At 36.2% G+C, this 27,881-nt stretch overlaps 1 protein-coding gene across 21 annotated transcripts; it reads right to left on the bottom strand.

The window, feature by feature from the left end:
- Positions 1-478: 478 nt before the first annotated feature.
- Positions 479-27,668, bottom strand: LOC115625170 (tropomyosin-2). Of its 21 annotated transcripts, none has more exons than XM_030520127.1 (10): positions 27,536-27,665; positions 24,629-24,782; positions 24,349-24,474; positions 14,430-14,563; positions 14,156-14,273; positions 9,589-9,659; positions 9,130-9,205; positions 8,630-8,692; positions 6,075-6,144; positions 869-1,191 (listed from the first exon to the last, which is right to left on the bottom strand). In XM_030520127.1, exons 2-10 carry the CDS (start codon positions 24,740-24,742, stop codon positions 1,106-1,108), a joined length of 858 nt encoding a protein of 285 aa, XP_030375987.1. In that variant the 5' UTR covers positions 24,743-24,782; positions 27,536-27,665; the 3' UTR covers positions 869-1,105. The 21 variants fall into 21 exon arrangements, with proteins under 21 accessions (XP_030375982.1, XP_030375990.1, XP_030375981.1 ...); XM_030520126.1 differs by lacking the exons at positions 9,589-9,659; positions 14,156-14,273 and adding exons at positions 10,233-10,303; positions 13,099-13,216 and having other exon boundaries at positions 27,536-27,664; XM_030520123.1 differs by lacking the exon at positions 869-1,191 and adding an exon at positions 2,788-3,788 and having other exon boundaries at positions 27,536-27,668.
- Between the last annotated feature and the right edge of the window lie 213 nt (positions 27,669-27,881).

Below are 27,881 nucleotides of genomic sequence, written 5' to 3'. Positions count from 1 at the left end.
GTCACGAATTGCATTTCATTAATCAAAATTTCATATTCTTGTCGCATTAAATCCATTACCATGGAGCTGTCTCAGTAGCAGTAGATTAAAGAGTATTTGATTGATCGTCGAGGCAGATCGATGAGCCTTAAGTGAACTCTATTAACCCTTCTTGATTACCTCTTATCAATCTTCGAAATGATTTGCTATTAGTATTCGCCGAATATTTTTTTAATGTCAATTATTTTATCCGCTTTCAGTCAAAACTCATGAGCACATAAGCAAAACATTTCGTTAATTTTATTAATGCTAGAAATCGTTTGTTAGCACATATATTACATTACTAAGCATATGAAGTTTATTATGTCGATATACTACAAGAATATCCAGCGTTAATAATAAAAATAAATGATCGCATTACAGTTGGAAATGAGTGGGCTTTTAATATCAAAAAAGGCAGTTTTTGTTCAATTAATTATTAATTAATTAATCAATGCTACTATGTGCTTATTAATTACATACATAAATATTATTGAAAACTTCTTTGAAATATTTGCTTAAGCATAATCATTTTCACTTTCTCTTTTGGAATGTTTGTGTTAAAAATTTGTAATTTGAACGTCGAAAGGCATTCAGACTCCATTTGTAAATCGCAGGCGGCATTTAAAATTAGTGAGTTGTGTATGTGTATTAGCCCCGGTTTAGTAGTTGTTTAGTTCGGCATACTCCAGCTCCTGGGCTATATGTTTGTACTTCTCCTTACCTTTGTTGACCTCGTCTGTGAATACATTGAAGAGATGGGAAATAGATAGCAAGGTTTTTAATTTTCTCTTTTCACTTTATTGCTGATTTAATTTACATATAATAAATAATATTTCGAGTTAAACGATTACACAATGCGATAGATAGTGCGACACTTTAATGGATCAACAAAATCTAAATCAACATTCTACGGCACAGAAATCAAAATCAAGTTCAAATACAAATACACAGGATCAAATATTCTACATAATGCTATCCAGAATTCTACAACATAAAAGCTTTGTGTTTGTAGTTGCTGTTGTTGCTGTTCTTGAAAGAGTGTGTATAGGGTTGATAGATTTTGCTGAGAAACGGCCACTGGAGCTTATTCCTTGAGAATGAGCTCGACGAAGGCGGTGTCGAGATCGTCGCCGATATCCTTGTATCTCTCCTTCTCCAGGACAAGGTCGTCTATTGTTGGTGAAGGTGTGAAAATCAAAAAGAACGCAAGAGTAAAGAATAGTAATTAATAAAAAAGGTCAAAATAAAATAAAATAATAGACCCTGTTGAGAAAAATAACTTATTAACATAAAAAACTATTCAAAGTGAAAATATTCAATTTTTTTTATTTTTTTTTAAACTGAAAACAAAATCTTTTCATCGCGGGGAAATGAATGTAAATAATAAAAAGAAAGTAAAATTACCTCAAAATAGAAAGCTTGGCTTTTAGGCAACACTCTCAGTAGCAGGTGCAGCAATTCTTTAGTTGCGGCGTTTGGTAGAAGCCGTCGATTAATTCCAAAATCAAAAGCAAAAGGCAAGCACAAAGAAGCCGTTTTTTTTTTTTTGATTTTGCAATGCTTTAGTTTAATTAAAAAAATTGAACTTAAAAATGGTTAAAACATGCTCATAAGAATTGCAATTGAAAATTATGTAAAATATATAAATAAAAGCAGGGCAGCATTTGTAGCAGTTGTGTGTGGCGGAGTCTGTGGCGCAGCAAAGTTGATGGAGGGGCAGAATTGGCGTTGCTCGGCAACTCCCTAAGCGGGAGCGGCTTCTGCAGGCGCAGCCTCTGCTGGCGCGGCTTCGGCAGGCGGCGCCTCGGCTGGAGCAGCCTCTGCAGCTGGAGCAGCTTCTGGGGCTGGTGCTGGTGCCGCGTCAGCAGGTGGAGCTTCCGCCGCAGGTGCAGCACCTTCAGCTGGTGGAGCCGCCTCCGTAGCACCTTCAGCTGGAGCTGCTGCAGGAGCACCCTCAGCCGGTGGAGCAGCAGCAGCAGCAGCGGCGGCCTCGCCTTCAGCCGCCGGCGCGGGTGGTGCCGCTCCATCAGCCGCGGGGACAGCCGCAGCTTCCCCCTCTGCTGGTGGTGGTGGCTCTGAGCCGGGTGGTGGTGGCTCGTAGTTCTTGACGTATGGCACTTCAGCACCCTCTGGTGGTAAGTCAATGGAGTACTCGAATGGTGGTGGTGGCGGTGGAGGTGGTGTCGGCTCCTTGGGTGGTGGTGTTGGCTCCTTAGCGGGCGCTACCGCACCTGGTTCGCCAGGAGCGGCACCTTCAACCGGTTCCCCGCCTTCGCCAGCAGCAGCTGCAGCCGCCGCCGCAGCAGCTGCGGCTTCGGCTGCCGCCTCTGCTTCGGCTCTAGCCGCCTCCATAGCGGCAAGCTCTTCGGGTGTTGGCGTTGGCAGCTTTGGTGTTGGTGGTTTTGGATTTCGAGGCGTGTAGAAAGGCTCGAGGCCCACAATTAAATCCATGAACGCTTCATCGAGACTATCGCCAATAAGGCAGAAGCGTTCTTTTTCAGTGATTAGATCGTCTGTTGGAGCAGACATTGCGATGGCGGATGCAATGGTGGATTGCGATGGTAGTGAGAAGAAAGCGGTACAAGCACAGCGACAAAGATAGAAAAGAGAGAGAGAGAGGTGTGCAGAGAAAACGCGTGAAAATAAAATATGAAAATAAAGCATGATAAGAAAGCAAAGAAAAAGTAAATAATCAAGAAATGTTAGTGAAGGACAATCGTGTTGATGGTCAAGGGATGGGCGAAGAATTTAGGAAAACACATTCACTCTCTATTTGGCTCTACATAGGAGATCCTTTGCTCTATTTTCGGCAGGTTGGAGCAACAATGACATTGAGAATAACGATAATATTAAGATCCACAACAATTAATAGTTCAATTTGTTTGCCAATAGAATATTTTGATTAGGGATTCAAACCGAATAGATGTCATATTCAGTGTGTATTTAGTATTTTGGTTTTAAAAGTTGTTCGATGAATTAAATTCGTATTCTGTTTCGGTTTGACTCCCCGGCTCCGATAGTTTTCAATTTCAATGATTTGATTACATTTCAGCTTCAGCACTTTTCTTAATTTAGATTCACCGACAAGGCGATCTCTACAGCTCAGGCAGTGGAAGCCGCCTCAGTGGCTTGTGGCTCCGGTGGCGCAGCTTCAGCTGGGGCGCTCACAGGCTCAGCTGCAGCAGTAGCTGGAGCTGCCTCTGCAGGAGCTTCCGAGCCCGGGGCTGTTTCTGCAACAATTGGCGCAGTCTCAACGGCAATCTCTGCTGCAATTTCTGCAGCACCCTCTGCTGGTGGTGGTGCTGGTGCCCCTTCTTCGACAGGAGCCGGTGGCAACAAGTCATTTGGATCACAATTCTTAACATATGGCACTTCAGCGCCCTCGGGCGGCAAGTCGATTTTGTATTCGAATGGAGGTGGTGGGGGCGGCGTGGGTTCTTTCACCGGCTCGCTGGGAACTACGGCAGCTTCCTCGCCCACTGCAGCTTCAGCGACTCCCTCTGGACGAGCTACACCTTCAGCTAAACCATCCACAGCTTCGCCTATTGCTTCCCCAGCTTCAGCGGCAGCGGCGGCAGCAGCAGCAGCAGCATCAGCCGCAGCCCGAGCAGCTGCTATTGCTGCTATCTCCTCCTCAGTAAGCTCAGGTGTCGGCGGTTTGGGATAGCGATCGTTATAGAAGGGTGGCATGCCCATTAGCTCGACAAACGTAAAGTCCAAACTATCGCCAATAATCGCGTAATGTTCTTTCTCGCAGATAAGCTCATCTGGGGTATTTGGTTTTAATTTTTGTTTTTAGTTTAAAGTGAAAGTTTGTATTAGAGCAAGATCTTGGCTGTTAGATAACTATTTAAAAAGCTAAGTCCAGAGGCCAATTTGAGGAACGTTTGCTGAATTGATCGCTGCATGAACAATTAACACATTAAAGATTCTTTATTCGTACAAACATTAAACAAATTTGTTGTTAGTCAAGCACTTTTTGTTTATAGAGTGTGCGAGTATTTGATTTGAATTGCTGCTAAACAATTTGTTTGGAAACCTGTAAACATTTTCGGGGTTTCAGTTGTGATTCGAGGTCCTCATTTGTACATCAAATCAATATCGTATTTTGAATCTATTTTGTTTATGTGTGTGAGCTTTGATTTGAAAAGGGGATTTACTTTTGGAAAAATACTTTATTTGTGCAATTTCTGCAGCATGATATTGTATAATATATATATTTTGTATATATTAAAAATATAAATAATTAATTTATGTAAATTGTGTTTAAATCAAAATTTAATTATTATTTCTCTCTTAACAAAGTTTAATGCCTTCGTACTAGGATCTTACAAGTTTGTCACTCTGGCAATATGTTTTTAAAGGCAAAGATGAAATGAAGTGACTGTTTTGTTGGAATTTATTGCTTTAAATATTACTATAGTATAATATGTATGCAAATTAAAATGGTGGGGGGCATTGAAAGCTGTCTCTATGTGCTTGGAATGATGTGCGCTGTGTCTTTTGTGTCTTTTGTCTTTTGCTTTAGTTTGCAACTCTGAGGTGTGTATTCGTCACTAGCTAGTGATATCATTCTTTATCATGTATTCTCATGGCTTACTATAAATTTGGATTCTCTCCAAAAGGAAGTAGACGTGGAAACTTAAAAATAAGCAATTATTACACAACGTTTTGCAAACAAGAGTAAAATTAATAAACAATTTAAGAATTAGAATATTAATACAATTAAGCTGTGGGCAATAAAAGGTCTCTTTAAATTTATTATAAATAACAGTATGTTTTCTTCCTTGTTGCGTTGCGTTTGTTCAAGTAATAAATAAATTCAAACAAAAAACTAGCAGAAGAAAGAAAGGCTTCTTGTAAGAGAAAAAGAACAAAATATTGCAACAGTTTTTTCTTTTGTTATTTAAATAAAGCGCAAAAATGCTAAACTGACTGACATAGGTGGAATGCGCTGATAAGAATGTAAGTTTTTCTTTTTATTTAAGTTAATTCTCCTTCCTCTTTGTCGTGTCTGCATTTTAAGCAGCGAAACAAACCGAATCGTAACTGAAATAACACCAGAACTGTATTGAAACCTCATCAACACAGTAATGGAAAGGACCGGAGACAGTAACTAGGTAGTAACTTTCGATTGGCAATTAGTGGGTACTGGAGGAGCTTTAATACTGCTGTCCGGTTATTGCGGTCTCGTTTCGGTTTTATCCACTACTTTCAAGTTAATTTAACTTTGCTCTCTTCAGTTGGCATTGCCGACAACTTTAATATGGTTTATGTATACATAGCATGTTTGTCTGTCTCTACTCCTTGATTTATGTGTTTGCATGTATGTGTGTGTGTGTGTGATCGTGTGTGTGTGTATTTATCATTATAATATGGAAAGCGCCAGTTTTGTGTATTGACGTCAAAGCAGGCAGTTTAGTTAATTTACAAAAAAGCCAATCATTTCTTTCGTTTACATATTTTGTATGTCATGTAAAGTGGCTTCCATTTCCTCCTGCAGCAGTTTGTTCTTGGCGCGCTCGTTTAACAAGTCATCTATAGGGCGTATGGTGTGTATTGTGTGTTCGTGTGGCAAAAGTTTTTAAACACAACAGCAACAGCAAATACGCGGGACATGGCATGCAGGCAGCAGTTTACGAATTAACAAACATATTGGGGGCGTTGGCAGGCAGGCGCAGAAGCGGCACAAATTCGTTTTTGTTAAGCACAACAAAAAAATTTTATATGAAAAAATAAAAAATAACAAAACAAAATTGAACATTTTAATAAATTAAATAAATAGGTAAAATGAATGTTTTCTTTAAATTACATAGGAAAAATGACTAAACTAACTATAAAGCTATATTCCAACAAGAGTACATTGAAATAAAGTACACATATTGGGTAAATGCTATGGAAATTAATTGCAAAGTAGCAATGTTTATTTCATTGCTCTCTTTTGCTTTTTTTCTTTTTAATACGGCTACAATAAAATGTATTATTTTTTGTACTTTTTTTTTGTCTTTTTTAAAGTCTGATTAAAATTTGGAAAAAATCTTTAACAGACATACCTTCGAGCCTGTCGACTTCCTTCTGCAATTTCTGAACGGAACGCTCAGCGAATTCAGCGCGTGCCTCAGCCTGTTATGTGGAGAAATAGTAAATGAAAGGATATTAATATTACTGGTCAGTTGGCGAAGTTACAAAATAAGTGGAAACAAACAGCAAGCATAGGCAACATACTAAGAATTCAATACCGATTTTCGCTATATTTAATTGATATACTATTAATTAATTTATTATCATTTTTGTTGTCGTTGCCTATGCCTGCTTCTAGAACCTTTTTATACGCCGAGAAATTAATTTATTCAAATTTGGATTATTTCAAAAAAAATTCTACTCAATCTACATCGGCGTATGAAAAGGTCTTTAGTTTGTACATTTAATTATAAAAAAGCTTCCCAAATGTTGCTACCAAAACCAGCAATAAATGTTTTAATCACTATTTTATATGTTTATAATTAGCCAGAAAAATGGTTAGAGCTTAAAAAAATAAAAACATGTTACAACAAAATAAGGCATTATTGACAGTGATACGCATAAAACAATGACACATTAACATCAAAGTAACAGCGAAAAAAGTTACCAAGTGCGCTACCATGCCCACTTCTGAGCATATTCAATATAACATGTAACATATCATAATGTTCATATATTTTTGTTGGGTTTTTGGTTTGATTTGGTTTGGTTTAAACAAAACCTACAGAGATGACAATTTAAGTTTTTGTTACGGGAGTGTAGATATTAAACTACAAAATCGCTGTACGACGCTACGCAGACACTGCATTAAAGAAAGATATATGTAAAAAAACAACGAAGGAGAATAATGTAGATACATAGTTCAACCAATTCGTAAATGCTGTTAAAATGATTTCACGCGTGCACAGCAGAAATTTAATTCAAAAAATTACTTTATGCTCGATCAGTTGTGTGCAGCGACTTACAGTTTCTACATTTAATTTGAATTGAATGAGCTCCTGCTCAAAATATTTATGATTTTCGCGTGCCTAGACGTCGGGAAATACACAACAACACAATTGTCAATTTATCAATCAGAGAACAACTGTATATCAAAATAAAGGTAAATAACGTACATTATGTGAGTGGTGTGTATCTGTGTGTGTGTGCCTGAGTAACTGTTATATTATTTACTGGCCAACATATTTTAGCACGAAGTTGCATTGCTTAATGCTACATAAACGATAATTAATTGGACACAGTTACTAGCAGTTACCAAGCAGCAGTGACAACTCTGAATACTCCAGTGTTGATCAACTTTGGAAGCTCTCAGAATTGTCAGCTGGGAGACATTTGTCTGATAAACAAATTTTGTTTTCTGTTTTTGCAGTCAATGCACAAAAAGTTGTTTTCAATTTTCAACAAATGTACACACACCCATTTCTTTCAATTTTTTTTTCTTTTTTTTTTGAGAAATACTATACTTGCCATGATGTACGCTATGCATTTGATATACATTTTTTTGAAATTTCGGATTTTTTGTTTTATTCTTGTGATATATTATTGTATTGTAATTGTATTTCGCACACGTCTGGGCTAAAGCGCTTTGTTGTATAAGAAAATATCAAACATATACAATGTAGATGAGAAACTTCTCGACTCAATGTAACATTAATTTAAAATTGAGAATAACGATTTGTGCAATTCAATATTTTCTTTTTGTAAGCAACACTTTTTTAGTACATGTCCACACAGTTACTTTTGTTTTTTCATTTACCAACACCAGAGACCACAAATTAAAACGTCAGATATTATATAGTGTACATACATATGAATAGATTGAATGACTTTGGTGTATACCTCTTTCAACGAATGATCCAAAACTTTGATTTGCGTTTCAAAAGTTTCTTCTTTTTGTGTTGCCTATACAGATATTGTGGTCATTGGTTATATTGGTACGTAATATCCATGCATTGTTGGGCATTTGTGGTTTACAAAAAAAAAAAAATTAAAATTGAAATAAAAACAAAAATGTGCATGCAAACAGTTTTTGGCATAGGGCGAGGCAAGGCGTTCCGTGTTGTTAAAGATCCATAAAATAATAAAAACAATTTTTGTTTGGGTATCACAAACAGCAACGTGGTGCGGGCGGGCATATAAAGCGAATTTTTAAAGCATATGAAAATAAAATAGAAAAAATATTAATTAGTAAGATGTACAAAAACAATTTTTTTGTATTAACTGAGTCACCGTATTCGATTTCAACTAGCCGACTTTAGCTAGCTTGAACGGGACCTCTATACAAATAATAATACAAGTTTGTGACACTTTTTAAAAAATGTGTAAATATTAGTAAAAACAATATTTCCTGGAAAAATTGTCCAGTTTCTTCTTCTACCTAGTTCGCGGTCATTTGCGCGTAAAGTGAAGAGGTTCAAATGTTACACATAAAGTTGAACATAAATTTAAAACAAAAACAACAACAGTTTACATATATAATTGTAAATCATATAAATCACTGGTAGGCTTCCATTGCTTATAAGATGGGAAACTTTTTCTCATTTGAGAGCCACTCTCTCTCAATCTGTATTACATATTATTTAGCTACCTCCTTTAGACGGGTGTTCAGGGTCTTGATTTGGTTCTTGTATTCTTCCTCACGTTGGTTGGCCTATTTATTGTTGTTGTTTTCATTAGTTGGCAAGTTTATGGGATCAATAATGGTGTTGTTGTTGTATGTGGTAGAGCCAATTCATAGTAATTAATATTATTTAAAAATAAAATGTATACAAATATTAATGAATTGCAGTTGTGCAAGAAAACATATTCAGGCAAAGATCTTTTCTACAGCCTTCTCATTTCTGTATAAATTGTTGGATAAAGCGAACAATCTAATATACATAAATAGCCAAAAGGTTTCGATTCAGTTTTTCACATGTGTGTAATCACTGATACAAACCAATCTTAGCTAAATATTCTATAATCAAAATTGTTCTAAATATCAACAAATCATGTTAGTGATTTGTAAATGTTGCCTCTTTATCCAACAATAATTTCAAATAGAAATCTTTAAGTTGAACAAAATTACAATTGCATATTCGTACTGACCTTCTCTTCTGAGACTTCAAGGGACTTCAAGTTGTTACCAACGACGCGGAGTTCCTCCTCAAGCTCCACAATTTTGCTGTGTAATGGAAAATAAGCCAGATTAGACAAAATCCCATATAAATTAAAGTTTATTTGAAAGTTTTAAAAATTGTTAAATATTTTTTCGCATATTTTTTTTTTGCAAGTTTGTTTAAAGACTACTCTATCTTTAGTTTCCACGAGTATTTAGCATTGAGAAAAGTTTGGACAAAAACAGAAATTGTATCGACTTTTTGCATTGAAAATACTCGTGTAAAACATTCATTTTTAGAGCGCAAGAACTCTAATAAAAAGGCTTTAATACTACAGAAGCCTTAGAGTTCGACTGAAATATGCGAAAAACATACTATTTAACAAGGTGCGATTAGTAGAGAACAATACAGACAACATCATGTAAAACGAAGCGCAGAGCAAACAAACCTTTCGCTTAATTCAACTTTTTCCTCGGAACGTTCCAGGTCCTGTTCCATGAGTACTAATTTCCTGGCAACCTTTCAGACAAAAGGCAAATGCAGCAAGGCAAGCAGACGCGGTTCAGAGGTTAGCGCAATTTTCAGGGATACAGGAGGGATTAAAACACACAGCGATAACAGCCACAAGAACGTCAGTAAACAAACAAAAAAATAAATGCATTATATTTTTAATAAATGGTAGTGTTTTAATTATGCACAGCCTTGACGAAAAATGTGAATATCTTTGAAGTGCATCCATTCAATCTAAAATCATGCATTGCCGCAACCCAAATCATCAAGGAACGATATGGTAATTGGAGATATATTCACATTTTTGGCCAAATTTGCAATTCGTGGAAGCTAGCTAGCTATAAACAATTTTGTGAAATGTGTATGTAAAAGATATTCATGTCAGGATGCTTTTTTTTTACAATTGTTCACAACGGTTTGTTAGTCGACGGGGCTGGAACGTTTAAACATCAAACTCGTTTTTATAAACAGCAACAATCTTAAAACTAATGCAGCGGTTTTGTATTTGCATATTAGACATAAAAACAAACAGCAATTCTCAAAAGGTTTGCAAAATCTAAACAAAAAACTCTTCAAACGTACTTTTCACCCTGTTCGGCACGTTCTTCGGCACGCTCCAAATCAGCTTCAACCATGGCCAATTTACGGGCAACCTTTGTTTCAGATATATCGTGTTGTGTTGTTGATTTTTATATGAAGTAAGTACATCGTGATGTCATAGAGAACATAGAATGTGGCGTTTAATTTCAAATTGTTTATACATAAATAGGTACGGAGAACGAGGTGTGAGAATGTGACTTTAATAGAGGCAGATGTTGTTGATGTACAAAAGCGTTAGTTAATTGAAACGTTTAACATTATGTGCCTTTAGAATCAGCATTCATTTCTCTAGCGCGTGAATTTGTTAAAATTGTCTATCATTAAAAAGTAACAAATATGATTATATGCAATAAGTATGTACGAGTATGTATGTTCGTATCATTGTTTGTGGTATAAAACTTGTGCTTATCGTGGTCTAAATTTTGAGCTTCTTTGCTTAAAGCAAATGTACTTAAAACTACATGGGAGCAACATTAAACTATAAATAGCCTACTTGTATAAAGTTTGCTTGTCGTGATTCCCAATACAATCTACAAATCTACTATATACCAATGAATAAAGAACGTAAAACGTATGTATTTAAATTAAGAGCAATTAGGCAGTTCACTTGATATGATTTTTAATCGTGGCATAAAAATAACGTTATTCACTTCTCTTTGTTCTTAAGGAACCAGAAACCAATCCAGAACCCATTCTTAATGGATGGGTGAAATAATTTGCTTTAACGAACTATGCAATTCTTTCCTGCTATGAAAGTATGAAATGGTAAAGGAATTAACAATGCTTTAAATATTTTTAGCATTCCACAATGGTTCCAACAGCTCATTGACTTATATTGAAAAGTGCAAACAATGCTCTAAAATATTTAAATAACTAGACGCATAGGAAGTATGAACTACATTTGGCAAAATGCGTCATACTTTCAATTAGTTGGGATCGCCCAGGAAGTCGGCTTAGCTTTATTTGGGGCTAAAACAGAGATAAATTTTCAGTTCCATAATGGTAAAGCAAATACCAGACAAATAATTTCCTGTAGCCAATCTAAATTGGAAGTATTTTCAAATTAAAACAATTTGAGTCATAGGCCATTGAAAAATCGTATGTTGAACGTTAAAAAAGGAAGACTCATAATTTCGTTGTTTTTTTTTTTTTCAATTAAAGGAACCAACTATTAAAAACACCCCGAGTCGAGGGTAATTTTGAAAGTAATGTTAACCTAAAAAAAACTATATATTGCACATTTTTTTTTGAATGACTCCAATGTTATGATTAAAGAATTCCAAAAAACTGTGGTGAGACATCCACGGCTTGCGAAACGGTTTGCAAATATGTCGTCCGACTCATCGATGTTGAAAGCTTTAAGTTGCTTCGACTTGATGTATATGCCATGAAGAAATCTAATCAACGCCTCTGGAAATCGCTAGACGCGCTTTTAGGCAAAAGCAATCATTGATTAGTTTTATTTGTCGTTTTCTTCTATTAGATAAGAGCGCTACTTATCGCAGTTCATCAACAAATTGTAGTTCGTTTGGTTTTATTGACGTAAAAACTTAAATTTCAAAAGACTGACACTTTGGGTGGCAACGAAAATTCTGTTCGGAATTCGAATTGTGGTCCTTTTGGGTATTAAATGCTTGAAAATAGAAAATATACATTAAGATACGTATATACCCCTTAGTTATTATACAGATTAATCTTTTAAATCCAATTCCAAAGCATCCTAGCATACGCTCCGCAGAACCATAGTTCAGTTCAGTTATATTGTATTAAGAAATATCTTCTCTGTTAAAAAGCACAGACAAATTCAACTAATAACAATCCTAGACGACAGCAACCTATACGATATTCGCCTAAAGAAAGATAATTACTGCACGTTATGCATGATTTTATAAACTTTATTGCAAAAATGTAAGTATCTTTATAGGTTTATTATTGTTTTGTTTACAGATATGTTTTCCAAAGAAATTATTTCAAATTAATAGTGATTGTATCGCAACTCATCCAATTACAATTATTTCAGCTCTAAATATTTATATAAATATAAGAAAGCTTACATTTGACAGACGGTTTCACAACATTTTCAATAAACAATTTGGACAATTCATGCTTTTTATAAAATATTGAATATGATCTTATAGCGACTATATCCTTGCTCCCTTGCAGTTTGAGTACCATAACAGTTTCATCATCTCTTACATAGCTTTTACATTTACATATGCTACATATATTACAAAAACTAAGGCGCACGTCCTCTCGACTTTGTTCACATGTTTCTGACGAAATTTCAAACTTGCTTTTCAGTACATACATATATAGATCTTTCTAATACAGCGCACTTCATTTACATTTACATATTTAGTTTAATTTTTGTGTCCATGCGATCAGCCACGACAGACTTCTCAACATTTCGGTGGACTTAATAAGTTTTAAGGCTTTTCTACATCATTAAGAACGCCATTTTCAACCTCATATCGAGCACAAGTTTTACAATATGTGAGTAAGAATCACTCGAATTGATTCCTGTGCCAATTTTGATTGACTTGATTGGTCGATTTTCGTATTTCAACCAACAATTATTCAATCTTTCGTATCTTCAAGTTTGGCAAAGAGATCAAAATCAAGTTTTATTAGTAGCAGTGTTTTCGGCGTTATTGTTATGTTCATTTGTTGTTGTTGTTGTTGTTGTAGTTGCAATTGCATTTGATGAAGTGGAGGATAAAGTAGAAATTTCAGCAAGAGCAGCAGTAATGGCATTGTTATTATTGGTGTTAGAATTATTTGCTTTACTGTTACTATTGTTGTTGTTATTATTATTGCTTAAAGAAGTAAAGTTGGTTTTTAGCTGCACCTCATCGTATTTCTTGTCAGCCTCCTCAGCAAGGAAACGTGCCTCCTTCAACTGATTCTCAAGAGCGTCCATGCGTTCTTCATCGGCAAGGGCGCGATTCTCAAGAATCTTACGAGCACTATATAATAATAGCATATAAGTGGCGGTAACGTTGCGTCATGCCCATAGAAGACAGTGACCAAGTTGTAAGCGATGAGTTGTCATTTGGTATTTTGGTACAGCCGAAAAGAAAATGTTTCGGTGTTTTTTGTGAATCATTCGACGTCATCATCCACATCGGTTGTAAAAGTAGTTGTTGAGTGTAGAGTTGTTGTTGTTGGAGTTGTAGTAGTTGTTGGTTGTTATGACATTCATACACAATGATAATATCATTCAAATTTTGCAATAGTGCACACAGAGACACAAGTTTTGTGATATATTTTGGGTATTTAGTGCGATCCATATATAAATTTAGAAGGTTGATGCAAAAGAAATCAAGAAAAGTTGTTGATGTTTGAGTGTCCAGTTTGTAGAGTAAAGAAAACAACAGAACAATTATTGCAAATAGGGAGCCGAAACAGAGCTTTGTATTATTTGGTCGGCCTTATCTGAACTAAATAATTATTTTTAAAAATTCAATTTATATCACAATTTAAATCACAAAGCGCTGCTTCAGCTCTTGACAGGCATAAATATTTTTTTAAGATACATTCAGTATTTAAACAGAAAGTTACTAAACATCTACCATAATTTTAACATGCCCAATTGCATTTCTATAAACTAATTTATCAATTTATTTGAATACACATTAAATATACATATGGACTTATATTAGACCCTTTTGAAGCGTTGATGACGTTTTCACCTTTTTGTTGCTGCGGTCGACATGTTGTTAGACTTAAGATCGAAAGCTGTTTACAAAATATTGAACATGACTTACAAATTGTGCACCGTTGGGCTTTTTAAAGGAGCCACCTTGTTAACCAAACCTCAAAATAAAATAGAATTGTTGAAAATTGCCTAATAACCCTAATACCCTGAACCGATATACCATCGAAAAGAGAATAAATAACTATACCTCTTCGTATTTCTTATCAGCTTCTTCGGCAATTAATTTTGCTTGTGCTAATTGATTTTCCAATAGAGCTACTTTGTCATCTTCCATATTTGTGCGATTTTCAAGCGCTTTTCGTATCCTAAATTTTTGTAAATTTGAAGACCATTTTTATACATATAAAACTATAACTTGATACATTGATAATAAATTTTCATTTTAAGCTAAAAAGTTACTTAGGCATTGATTAAACAAAATTATATAAAGTTAGGTTAGAGAATGGAAAAAATGTACTAACCGTTCGCTCTCATCAGCAGCTTGAGAAGCTTCCGACAGCTTGGCTGTGGCTGAGCCCAAACGCTCCTCAGAACGCTCCAAATCTTCTTCGAGCAATTGAATGCGACGGTTCAAAGCAGCAACCTCAGATTCGGCCTATAAAACAAATTTTTGTGTGTTCGACAACAATATAGCAGTCGTTCCGATTTCGTAAAAAACTTACAGCTAAAGTAAAACTTATAATCATAGCTTACAGTCTTAGATCTACCTTAATATTTGCTACTATTGGTAATGACTAATTTTCTCATAAGGCTTGCAATCAATACCAGTCTACTCTACATATAATCCAATTGTTTGCCAAAATAATTTCCTATATTAATTTGAATTCTAAAAAGCTAGCTAAAAAGTCGACCGCAGTTCCGGCTCCATCTGAAAATAGACAATTCCTACGTCCGGTAGTCGCCACCATTTCGAACCAGCCAATATTTGTCTATTCCTTGAACTACGATTACGAAGTCAAAAATCGAGTAATATTTCAGGAAATACCACTTTCATATATCGAACCTTCAGTGGAGAAATAAAACCATAAAAACAGCCATCAATATGGATTTTTGATAGTCAAAATTAATGTAACATTTCAATTTTAGCAGTCCTCTATTATGGTTGAGCTCCACATAGCTCCGAACAAGCTACGAAAACAAGTGACGTCATGCATCAATGTAAGGTTATTGACACCACCTTGACAAAGGCCACAACATAACGTTACCAAATTTTAGCGACAAAACGCTTAACAAGTTTAATTAAGTTTTCCTCCACGCAATCTTATAGCTGACTAGATCAAACGCTAAAACATCTTACGATTTAAAAAAGAATGCATGTGCCTATTAAAAACGTACAAGATATAAACATTTGACATTGACACCACAGGCGGTGGTGGCGGTGGCGGCGGCGGTGTTGCCATTTAAAGATGCGAATCATCGATGAAAAGCGAAAATTAAATGTGCATGCCCAAAAATGGTTAAAATGCTTTTAACCAAAACGGTCAGCAATTGGACAAGGCAGTCTAGTGCCTGCCTGGCGGCAGCATTTCAATTGATATGTATGTATGTTTGGATATGAAGTGGCGGCAACCTTGCCAATTTTGCCTTAAGTGACTGACTAACTGACTGACTGAATGAGAGGAGTTACTTGACTGATGGATAGCTAGAACAAATAAATATACGACCGGGCTTGTTAAAGTACCGTGGATTATGAATTGGACCCCGTGTGTAGACTGTGACAAGGCTTACGTCATCGGCCTATGCCAAGCAGCAACATACAAATACACAAAACAAACACACGTATGTATGCTCACATATATTTAGCGATAAAAAGCATTTCGAATGGGGGAGCCGGAGCCATTCGACTGAGCTTTCCAAACACGAAAGTCGTCACACACACACACACGTACACACATAACGCCGCTCGTTTGTGAAGAAGCAGCAACAGCAGCAGAAGAATGACCAAAGCGAGCGGGCGAGGGCCAAAGTAGAGCGTAAACGTCTCTGGTCTTCGATATGAAAATAGCGGGAGTTGATAGTCGATCGTGGCCAAAGTAGTGTGTAAACGCCCGTAAATGGGTGACAGAAAGAGAGCGCGACAGCACAACAAAAAACTTAGTACGTATGTGTGTATGTGCTGCGTGAACTCATTAACAAAACGCATTGAAGATAGGGGCGCGCTTTATTATATTAGCCAAGTCAGCAAAAGTTGCTCCCAAAAGCATAAACATGCCTACAGAAGTCACACAAGTTCAAAAAGCAAATTGAAAAGAATGCCACTGCTTTATTGTTTGTTGTATTTGTTGACCGAAATGCATGACAACGCAAATATACGCCCAAAATTACCTTAGCAACAATAGGAATAAATACCTTTAGATACATATGTATTTATATGTACATACATATGTATGTTAGGAACCAAAGCAAAATCGAATTGAAGGACCTTTTAGATTTTTAATAGAATTTTAGGTTTCCTATTATTCGTGCTCATACTTCCTCAAAATGAAAAAGGTGATGTCACTATGATAACACTGATTTCATACACAGACTAAAAATTGTCTCATGAAGTTTCAGCTGTCTAATTACGAACCACATCAATATTTTAAAGACCACGAAGTCCCTATATTAAAATGTTGACAGTTAAGCAGATAATTCATGGAAACCAGAGCACCGGTATCTAAATTCTTTTATAAGCCCGTTTTGATGTCGTGAAAGCGTTCAAGATCAGACAATTGTCAAACATTTTTCGTACATTTTTCTCTTTTAGCAGTCTAAAAACAAAATATGCTAATTATGTACCATGTAGCAACAATTCTTAAGATGAATGAATTTATTCCGAGATTAGAACAGTTAGCCAAGAAGAAAACTGTCACAACGAACAGCAACAAAGTTTTCAAGCTACCGTTTGAAGGGCAGCAACAAACGTACATAGAACATAAAATTAAATCTCCATATGTAAGGCACAGACCGTTGAATGTTAATAACAAAAAGCTGACGAACAGATAAACGAAACTGGCCAACAGAATAATAAAAAATAAAAAAACAACAGACCTAAACAACAAAAACTGAAGGAGTGTGAGAGCGTTGAGAGAGCAACGCTTACGAGGTAGCAGACAATTAGTCAGACAGACAGTGAGTCGAGTGCAACGGTTGTCTCGCTTGCGCACACACACATACACAACCAATTCAAAATCGGAAACGTTGGCACTGACAGCAAGCATTATGTATGTATGTACATATATACACATGTATGTATGTATGTATCCCCTTCCTTTGGCTCTATGCAAAATTTTCTGTATGAAAAGTAGTGGATAGTAAGCCACATTTCATTTAATTACCAAAAAGTAGCAAATTTGTCTTTAAAATTTCAAAATCGCTCTTACTTCTTCGCGTCGCACAACTTCAAGCTGCAAACGCTTGTGATATTCCTCGCATTCATCTTTAAACTTTTCCATTTCTTCTTTGGTCTGACGCATTTTCTTCTTGAGTACATCCAAAAGTGTACCTTGTGGAATGTTGGTCGTCATTTTTGATTATTGTGGGATTTTTAAGTGTGTGGGTGTGTTTTTAAAGTTTGCACTCGATGAAAAGACAAGCACACTTATTGTCTTTGCTTTTTTAAGTGATTGAAATAATTTGCTCTTATGCCTATGGCAGCACCAAAAATACTTTTTGGAATTTTTCAAATAAAAATTTGTTATATGAAGAGCGCACGCACGTAGACGACGACACCACCGAAAGAGAGACAACAGGCAAGAATATGCGCTAACCACCGGTTTTTTCTTCTTCTCTTCTGCTCCTTTTTCGTACGGAAAGCTGGTGTGTTAATTTTGCAGAATCCTGTTTTTCTTTGCGTGTAAAAGAATGAACTCTTAACACGAATTATGCACTTTAATTTTTAAAATCTTCAATTACAATCGATTTGGTTTTGATTTTTGGGCGCACATTAACAAATGGAAGCAACACAGAAAAACGCACACACACACGCACACGCACACGGACGAGATAAATACGGTAACACAACAACGGCAGCGGCGACTGTGACTGCGACAGTGAGCTCAACACATTTAGTAATGAAAACGTCGAAACACTTGGCAGGCCCACGAAGCGGCGGTGGTGGTTTAATGGAAGTGACGTGCGAAAGAGACAACCACTGTTATTGCTGTGTGCGTGCGACTGGAAGCCGCAGTTTAGTGCGCCTCGCCTAAAAGTGTGCGAAAGTGTGCGCAAGCGTGTATGTCACATGTTTGCTGTGTGTGAGTGTGTAAGTGTGACAGCGTTAGCATGCTGTGTGCGGTCACTGTGGCTGGAAAACCTGTTAAAAGCCGCTAAGGTTTTGTGAGACTTTTTATATGTGTGTGTCTGTTTGTTGTTGTTGCTGGTCTTTTGCATTAATTAGCAAAGAAATTTTTTACATTTTTTCTGTTTCAATGCTAAATTTGAATATGCAAACTGTATGTAGAAATGCTTGTAGTATCGGCCAATTGGATTGGTCTTTTGACAATGGAAATGAGTAGAGAACTGGGCGACGTACAGGTGGGTGGGCGGCACACCCCACAAGTCAATCTAATTGTATAATAAATGCATACATACAAACATACATATGTATGTATGTACCATGCCGGTGCTTTATCAGGCTTATCAACAAGCGAGTGAGAACAGGAAAGTCGGCGGTTGAGAAAAAAACGTAATGACTAATATTGCTGGAATATACATACATAATACATGCAAACACCTACGAATTTGTGTGTGTTAACGTACATATGTATGTATGTATATTTTTGAGAGCGGCCTACAGATAATGGGTGCCAAATTGGCGAAAGTACCGGGTCGGGTGCCTTGCGATTGACAAGTGTTCAATATATACATATGTATATTTGGATAGTGACGTAATGTATTCATAGTGCATAAGCATGTGTGCGTGTGCAACAACTACAAAACACAGAAATGCGTACGCCATTTCAATTAGTATGTACATACATACATAGATACACGCTATTTAACCAAACAGCATTGAAAAGAAATTAAGAGTAATAATATGACTGTCTTCATGGCTGTTGAAACCACACACAAATATTCGATTTATAGAAAGACACACATATGTACAGATATGTATTTACATACATATTTCCATATATTAGCCTATGTATGTATAAATGCGCATACATTCATATGTACATATGTACATACATATACATGTACATATATATACATTCATGTACAAATTGGCAAGGTCGTTGGCTCGCTAGAAGAGCACGTACAACCACACATTCATACTTGTACAAGTGTACATCTGGTACGTGTGCAGTGCACACAAGCAATTTTTAAAACAATAACTGAAATTAAACTTTAGTTTTTGCTGCCGTTGAAAGATTTGACCATAAATGGATCGTTTTTATCTTTTTAAGTCAGCTGTTGCTATATGAGATCAGTATATACCCATACATACATATGCATGTGTGTGTGTATACATAAATACATTATACACTGCCTTTCTTGACGCATGCGTACGTCACATATCCGAAGTGTAACAGGTGTTTTTTACCGTTAAATTGAGTCATTGTAAAAAGCGAGTTGCAGAAAAACACAATTTTCCATACAGCTAATTGAACTTATGCGGTAAAATCAATTTTCAAACTAAACATATAATTACAAATTTCGGAATTATGGAAGAAAAAAGGACAAAGGTGCTTGGCAAGTGGGTATTGATTAGAAAGTTTTATAGATTGTGGGTAGAAAGAATTAAACAACCAGAATGAGCTGAGCAGCCAGTCAAGGGTTAATGAAGAATGTGCGAAGCAAACGTTGCGGCAAAGACGACGTAATCGCTTAGAAATGTGCACACTAAATGTATAGAATGACATACATACATTCATACATATGTATTGTTGTGTATGTATGTATGTGTAAATATGTACGTGTGCGTACATATATGTATGTGTGCCAAGACGTGCAAAAATTGGAGCAAATCGTTTGGACGAAGAAAAACGTTCTGAGACCACGACCCTATGTCAAACCTAACCAAACTTTTTTTTCGGCACCTGGATATCTAATACATATGTACATACGTACATATATACATATCATCGTTGATGACGACTGGGACGCTAGAGCTTGAAAATAAAAATAAAGTTGCGATTAGTAAATAGTGCCAAAATAGCCCAAATACGTAACCCCTCGCTTTCCCCAGCTAATTACCCTTTTCAATTGCGTGTTCATTATGTTATGAAGCTCATTGCGTATAATGTTGAACTTCATCATGGTATCCGAACTGAAGATTGAACGCCCAAAAGCTAGACCCGGATAGTCGGCACAGCGTCCCTTATTACGACGAGCCTCGCGTTCTGCCACAATCTCGGCCGCCTCGCTGGTGCAACGCAGCTTGGCCCATTCGGCTGCCTGAGTATCTTCATCATCGCCAATCATCATTGCTATGCCTTCGTCAATAGCGCCCGCGCTTAGGTCTGTGGCAATGCTATCGCTGCTGGCCTCCATTGTATTGTTGTAGGCTTCACCACTGTGACGTTTGCTGCGCTCTCGTTTCGTTCCCGACGAAGATTTCTTTTTACGTTCCGACTTTTCTGACTTGCCACTGCGCTCACGTTTCTTTTTCTTGCCACCGACAGACGATTTGCCCTCCACTTGTGGAGATGCTGATGTTTTTACCCCCTCTGTTGCTGTTGTTGTGGTTGTAGCGGCACTCTCGTCAAGAATGCTGCTCTCATCAGTGGGTGTAGGACTATTGCTGCCAAGAGAATTTGTCACAGACTCACTAAGTGGCAAAGTAAGCGTAGATTTAGAAGCTGCAGTGGGCTCCTGATCCTCCACTTCCCCACGCAAGTTAGACAACACGCCTTTGGAATCGCCGCGATAGAGTGCAGCCAGGATTTCTTGCACATTAGGAACATTGGGTCTGCGTGTTCCAGAAAACCTCGGGTGGTGCTGATGACCACGCCGTTTCAATGAGGAGGGCACTAGTGGTAAAGATGTGTTGGTGCTATTGCTGCCTGCACCGCTTGTGGTGGACAGCGCGTCATCATCGTTGGTGCTATTCTGTGACATGGTGTCTTCTTCGCCCCAAAATTCCTCGCTGTCGCTTTCAGCTGTGCAGCTATCGTAGTCCAATTGCTGATGATAAGTTTCGTATAGTTTTGCTATATACAATTCAGCCTCCTCATCGCAATAGTATAGAAGCTCGTCCAGAACGTTTAGCTGTGCCTCTATGGAGCACCAACGCGAAGAAAGCGCAGATTGTGCACCGTCACTGCCACCGCCGTCAGCGCAGCCACGCTTTCGCGTCGGTTGTCTGCTGTTGTGCGGTTGCTGCTTATGTGTTTTGATTCTGTGCTTATTTTTATCACTTTTATTGCTAATCAATTGTTTATTTTGTATGCGTTTGCCACGCTGCTCTGTTGTTTTTGAATGTACTCCTGTGGCAGCTGCTCTGCGGCTGCTACGGGCATTTTTTACTGCTATGGTATTGGAATGAAAACAGCTGTTTAATTTAAGTGTGACCAAGTAGATAATCTGCCTATATGCGCACCATTCCCATAAAAGCTGGCTGCTATGTAACTACAAAAAGACAAAATGCAACCCAGCTAAGATTAATGGCGCGCGTAAAGACAGATTTTAAAATGTATTAAAAACCGGAAATGCAAACCGATGAAAGTAAACATAAGCAATGTAATTCAAGGCACAAAACAAAAGTGTGCTTTAAATTGCATTGACCCTCTTTTTTTAATATACTTGTTTGGTTTATACTTCGCTGTTGTTGCTTCTGCAACTGTTTGTCGTTGCCACCGCTCGTTAGAAGGTGACGATTTGCGCGTTTTAATTGATGCGCAAGTGATTGACGTCGTAAACCGCTGCTAACGTATTTCGATTGCGACGACGTTGGCATAGGCGGCTTTACATTTTGTTGGGCATTTGTCTGTGGATTTTTGCTTGTTTTCTGCTTCTGTTGCCGTGTTTTAGCTATTGCCGCGATTGTTGTTGGTGCTGTTGCAGGTGCTGCTCGTTTTTTACAACTCACTTTTTGCCATTCATATGCATTATTAACTTTTGAAGTTCCTATTATCAAAGTTTTTTCGTACATATTAATTACAAGCGGCCGCTATTGTTGTTGTTTTTGTGTGTGTATGTGCTATGGTGTGTGACTTCAACACAAACAGCTGTAGCTGTGCACAAAAAGCACCGTTAGTTGGTTGAGATCTATTTTTACTGATGATTTAATTTTAATGCGGCAGAATTTTTCTCTATTTTCAAAAGTTTTTAGAGAAATGTTCGCCTCTATCCATTTTTTTTGCTGCACCGTTTTTCTTTTTTAGTTTTTGGCAAAGACGTCAATTTTGTAGCATTGTTGTTGTTGTTATTAGCGTGTTGTTGCAACTTGTAAGTTTTGAAACAGCTTTATAGTTTTATATAATACATAACAGTACAAAAAACACTAAAATTTTATTTAACTTTCTATTAAATGAAAATAGTGTTTTTTATTTATAATTTTAGTTAATGTATCTTTTTTAAACTAATTTCAATTTTCTATTGTGGCGACGTCCGCCTTTCTTGCTTTGGCGTTGTACTTGAAATGGTGTGTGTGGCGGCGCTGCGATAATGTGGGCCAACGATTGCTTCTCTCTCGCACAAAGAGATACAAATCTACGGATACCGACGGTCTCGCTTGTCCGCCCCCCACAATGCGACCACACATGTGCGACTGAGTCAGCAATACCTATGTAAATTTGTGTGTGTGTATTTGTATCTGGGTGTGTGTATTTGTAGATATGTCTGTATGTGGCCTGCATATGCAGTGAGATCAACGCATAAGCATTTGCCCATTTAACTCCCACACATGGGCCGGCAAGCTTTTTCGTTAGCTCTCCGATTTTCCATTCTCTTTTTATGTTTTATTTAATTAATGTACTCATTTTTCATATTTGCGTAAATTACTCATGAACTGGGCGGCGTCATATTTATTTTGGATCAGCGGGTAGGGGGTTTGGCCAAAACGCACATGTGACAATAGAAAAGGTTCGAAGATATAATTTGTCATATTCCATCTGATAAGATGTTGTTGTAAAGAGCTTTATTCAAATAAGATAACGTAACAATGTTTTATCAGCAGGGACAACTGATAATAGTTATATAATTAAATGTACAGATACATACGAAAGTATGGAAAACTTAGCAACAAATTATTACGTTTAACCTAAAAGCTTGGACTGCGGAACAAAGGCCCAAGGTTTTCGAACTGGAAGAAATATATTGTTCTTAAATCAAATACTTTGGCAAACTAAAAATGTTTTTTTTTCCTCTTCTCAGCGTTATTTGATATAACCGCACACACACATACACGCAAACAAGCGTATCTTTTGCATCACCCAAAAAGCTATTTTCACATTGCGTATATAGAAAACATTTAAAAATAGCCGCCGTTCAGTTGGCAACGGCATTGCCAGCACCAAATGGACTTCATTCTTCTTTCCAACATTGTCAGCGAGCGAATTTGTTGTTGAATGTTGCAAAACTTTCGAATCAAAAAGTATGTTACGAATATGTATGATCTATTGTTTCGACAAATTTTAGATGTACGAATGACGAATAATAACGAAATTTCACGACATGGTAAAAAGAGAAAAATTGCGACATTTTAACATTTTTAATATACTGTCAAATAGAAACATATTGCAAATTTATACACTCATATATGTATGTCGCATTATACATATGTATGTAAATGTATATCTTTTGTTTTATGGAATAAATGCCACGTGAAAATAGAACGAGCTACAAATCTAGGAATATCCAGAATATCTTAAAATCTTGAACCAAAATAAATTGTTTGTTTTTACCTTTAAGATGATATTGTTTCTCGTGTATATGTATGTTTTTAACACTTAAAGAAAGAATGATAGTCCAATGTATTGAATGCTTACAAACATTTGTACATATGTATATAGTCAAGATGACTAGACAAATCCTATTCCATTAAAACTGTCCACCGAGGATCCTTTTTTACGTACCCAGAAAATATGTCAAGACCGACCGAATTTGTGCTTGAAGAAACGTTTTTTCCTATTGTAAATTGGGGAATGGTGACCTTGATGGCCTTATTTATATGTTTATTCTACATTTTATATGCTAGTTTAAAATAAATTAATTTTTTTGCCTATTTGATGGTATTTTTTTCGCAAGGTAATACAATATCTTCAATCAGTAAACATGAGCTACGATCTATCAATCAATATTTCCAATATTTGATTGCTGTTTCAATGAATTAATTTGTATGCTGTTTCTGTTCCTTAAAGTGACATCCATTCTTAAAACTAAGCTATTGCTTTTCTATTAGAAATCAAATGCTAAACACTAACTAGGAAATTAATTTGAAACCATTTCTGTACTTACGTTCTGCAAGGCCTTGTTCTTTTCCTCGAGCTTGCCAGTGACAAGGGTGAGAGCTTCCTGGGTCTGATCCAATTCGTTCTCAACTGTCTGGATTTTCTTTTGCAATTGGCGAGCCTCCTCCTCGGCCTAGAAATAAAGATAAAGCTTAGTTTTGCATGTGTTTTGTATTTCAATATTTATATCGCATCTACGCAACTGCGTGTTTTTTTACGGCTTGTGATCGGTGGTGGATGTATATACTGGTAGGATAGATATACTTTACGTATAATGGTTGACTTACCTTCTCAGCGCGAGTGTTGGCATCGCGTGCCTCTTGTTCGCAGACGAGAGCACGTTCCAATGCTCCATCCTTGTCGACTTTCATCGCTTGCATCTTCTTCTTGATGGCATCCATGGTGGCTGGTTTTTGTTTGTACTGCTACGCTCGAAAGAAACTGAAGTGGAAAATTTAAATAGTGGCATATACTTGTGGATTCGCATTCGATAAAGCAATTAAAGTTACAATTGTTATGATAATGCGCTCTTTGTAACGTCTCCACGCATGTTGTAAGTTTTTGAAAGAGAAATTGTTGTTTGCAAATCTGGATGCATTGTTTTGAAGGAATGTGCTTCAGTTTTGATATATAGTTTGTAACCAATTTATCTTGTCCAAATAATATTGTCTCACATACATTTACATACATACAAGTATGTAGGTATGTCTGTCTGTATATATGCATATATGCTGGTCACTTTAGAGTTTAAACCCGAACTGCTTGACACATTTCTTTGTGTTAATGGCCTAATTGAAATTTCTCACAGCTTTTTTCGGGCTTACTCACTCATTGGTAAGCCAGTTCTGCTTGATGTGAGGTGAATAAGTAACTCAGATTTTGTCTCAACACACACATATGGATTTTGGAATGCAATGTCCATAATGGGACCGACAGATCAGGAGAATGGAAAACAAACAAAATGCTTCGTTAATCACATTTCATGATTAAGGCTTCACTAAATATGAATCATTCAAATGAATTGTTATTGAATGAATGAATATTGAATTGTTATTTGATCTTCCGGCTTTTCTCTGCTGCTGCATTAAAGTTTTGTTAATAAAATGGGGAAAATATGTGATATAATGAATTAAATTAAACACATGTAATAGTTTGCAGGTTGCAGTGCAGTGCAGGTTTTTTATTGTTTATACAAATACATATGCGTACCATATATATATATATATATATATATATATATATATATATATATATATATATATATATATATATATATATATATATATATATATATATATATATATATATATAAGTACATACATTCATACATGTATACCCTTCTAAAAGCTGTTGTGGATAAAAGGAGTAAAAGCTGAATCATACAAAGTAATCGATTCGTCTTTTCGCGCTGATATAATGAGCTCTCTAAGCTGTTCTTCGCGAAAATAAACCCAAATGGCAAATATGTATGTATATGTGATATCCTTTCTGAATCTGGTATTAATACAAAACTATATTGCAGCTTATAATGTTGGCCTTAAACTTTAAACAAGAATTAAAAATCTGATATGCGACTTTCTGGGAAAAGTTGTTAAATATGTAGAATTTGTGTTTTAACAATCTTCCTAAATACATGCCATTTGAAAGATTATTCTGAAATCTACGTGAAATTAAGAAAACTGGATGAGTATTTTACAGCGTAAAGAGTATGTACGCTTCGAGAAATGTTTGCTGAAATTCCCCACTTTGGAGTACTACTTAAGATCTTTGTTTACACTTTTCGTTTCGGCGCGTTTCTTGGTAAAAAGTTATCAGGCATGGAGCCATGGTTTTAAGCAAATCGGAATCGCGGCAAACAAAAAATTGAATTAACAAAAATTGCAATCGAGGCACATTTTTATAGGGTGCGCTTGTAAAAAGACAGATCGGACAGAATGGCTGGCAGTTGGGCATGGAAATGTAAATATGTGTGTATATGTGTGTGTCTGTATGAACATACTCGTACACACAAATTTCGAACGAGGTGACACAATGAATAATGTTTTGTTTTTTCAGCAAAAATCTCATGGTGGTTTTGGTGACATGAATTACGGCCATGATATGTACATACATTTGTACATAAAACTCTCACATACATAGTTGTATGTATGTTTATATACATAGTTGCATTTTAATATATTAAAATCAACATAAGGTAAGGATAAACACGGAAAAATATGGTCGGACTATAAGGACTAAGTGGATCGAACATATCGTTCTAAAATTATATACATACATGGCTATTGGGAAAACTGATTCCACACTGGTCTGGCTAAGAACAACTATTGAAAAAGCTCCACAGTTCTTTCACAATACAGCAATGCTGAAAGGCTAAAAATAGATGTTCTAGCATCGATTTGATATTTTTTAATACGTACGAATGTTACCCAATTAAGCTAGAAGAGCTTTTCTTTAAATGTATGTATACATACATACATTTATGTATCTAGGGATTTGTATGTATTTCATTGAAATTTCAATATACTAACACAATTTCATTTCATATTTTCTAATTTCGATTCGAATCTAATTGGTTAAAAAATCAACAGCATTATCGGACATGATGATTTTTTCGAGACGCCACTTAAAAATTTCATATATTTAAAAACACAGATCTATACATACATGCCTAATATGTAAGTATTAAGTAGCTTTTTCCTAGTTACAAAAACAATGCCCATATGTACAGAATTGAAATTCTAGAAGTCAGCTTGTGGTTAAGAATCAAAGTGCAAATATGGTCAAAGACATTGCCTTGAGTTTTTTGTATTGATTTGGCATTTTTCGTTAAAGATCAAACCCTTAGTACTTGGCCTCAGTCTGATTTGGATTGTGACTACATGTATATTTCTTTATGAAATTAATTTATTATTTAAATTTTTAAATTAAATTTGTTTGTAAAATTTATTTAGTTTTTTGTAGCGCACACATTTTGTATTTTAGTTTCACACTTTTTGACTCTCTTGTTGTTTTAATTCGCATTATATAATATCTTTCCAAGTGAAAGTCCTTTCAATCCTTTCCACTTTTGCTAACATTTTTTACAATCAACCGCACACTATTTGTTTTCTGTCTTTGATTAACTTTTTTATTTTTTCGAAGATTTTTATAATTTTTTAGTTAAAATTGTATGTTAGTTTCATTCTTTTACTTACAAAACTTTTATTCGGAGTTATCCGCGACTTGAACGGATTGTGATGTTCAACTGAAAATATTTATTCACTGTGTTGACGTTCGATGCTCGCTTTTTTTGAATTTAAGCAATTTACATTAGTGTGCGTGTGCAGCTCGCTACTGTATCTGTGAGAAAGAGCGCACGAATATGTCAGATACTTTTTGTTAAGTGCTCTTTAGCTCCTATGCGTTTTGAATGCTCAACATAAGGCTTTGCTGCTCAATTTCGTATTTTGGAACTGCATTTAGCCGATACGGCCAGTTCACAGAAAAAAGAAACAACAAAACAAAACCATCGCAAGTTCTCTCAGCAAGTTCTTACCTGTA

Source organism: Scaptodrosophila lebanonensis, unplaced genomic scaffold (assembly GCF_003285725.1).
Source record: "Scaptodrosophila lebanonensis strain 11010-0011.00,11010-0021.00 unplaced genomic scaffold, SlebRS2 tig00000072-arrow-pilon, whole genome shotgun sequence".
Lineage (NCBI taxonomy): Eukaryota > Metazoa > Arthropoda > Insecta > Diptera > Drosophilidae > Scaptodrosophila > Scaptodrosophila lebanonensis.
The sequence above is the reverse complement of the archived record's forward strand: the minus strand, read 5'-3'. Positions and strand labels throughout refer to the sequence as shown.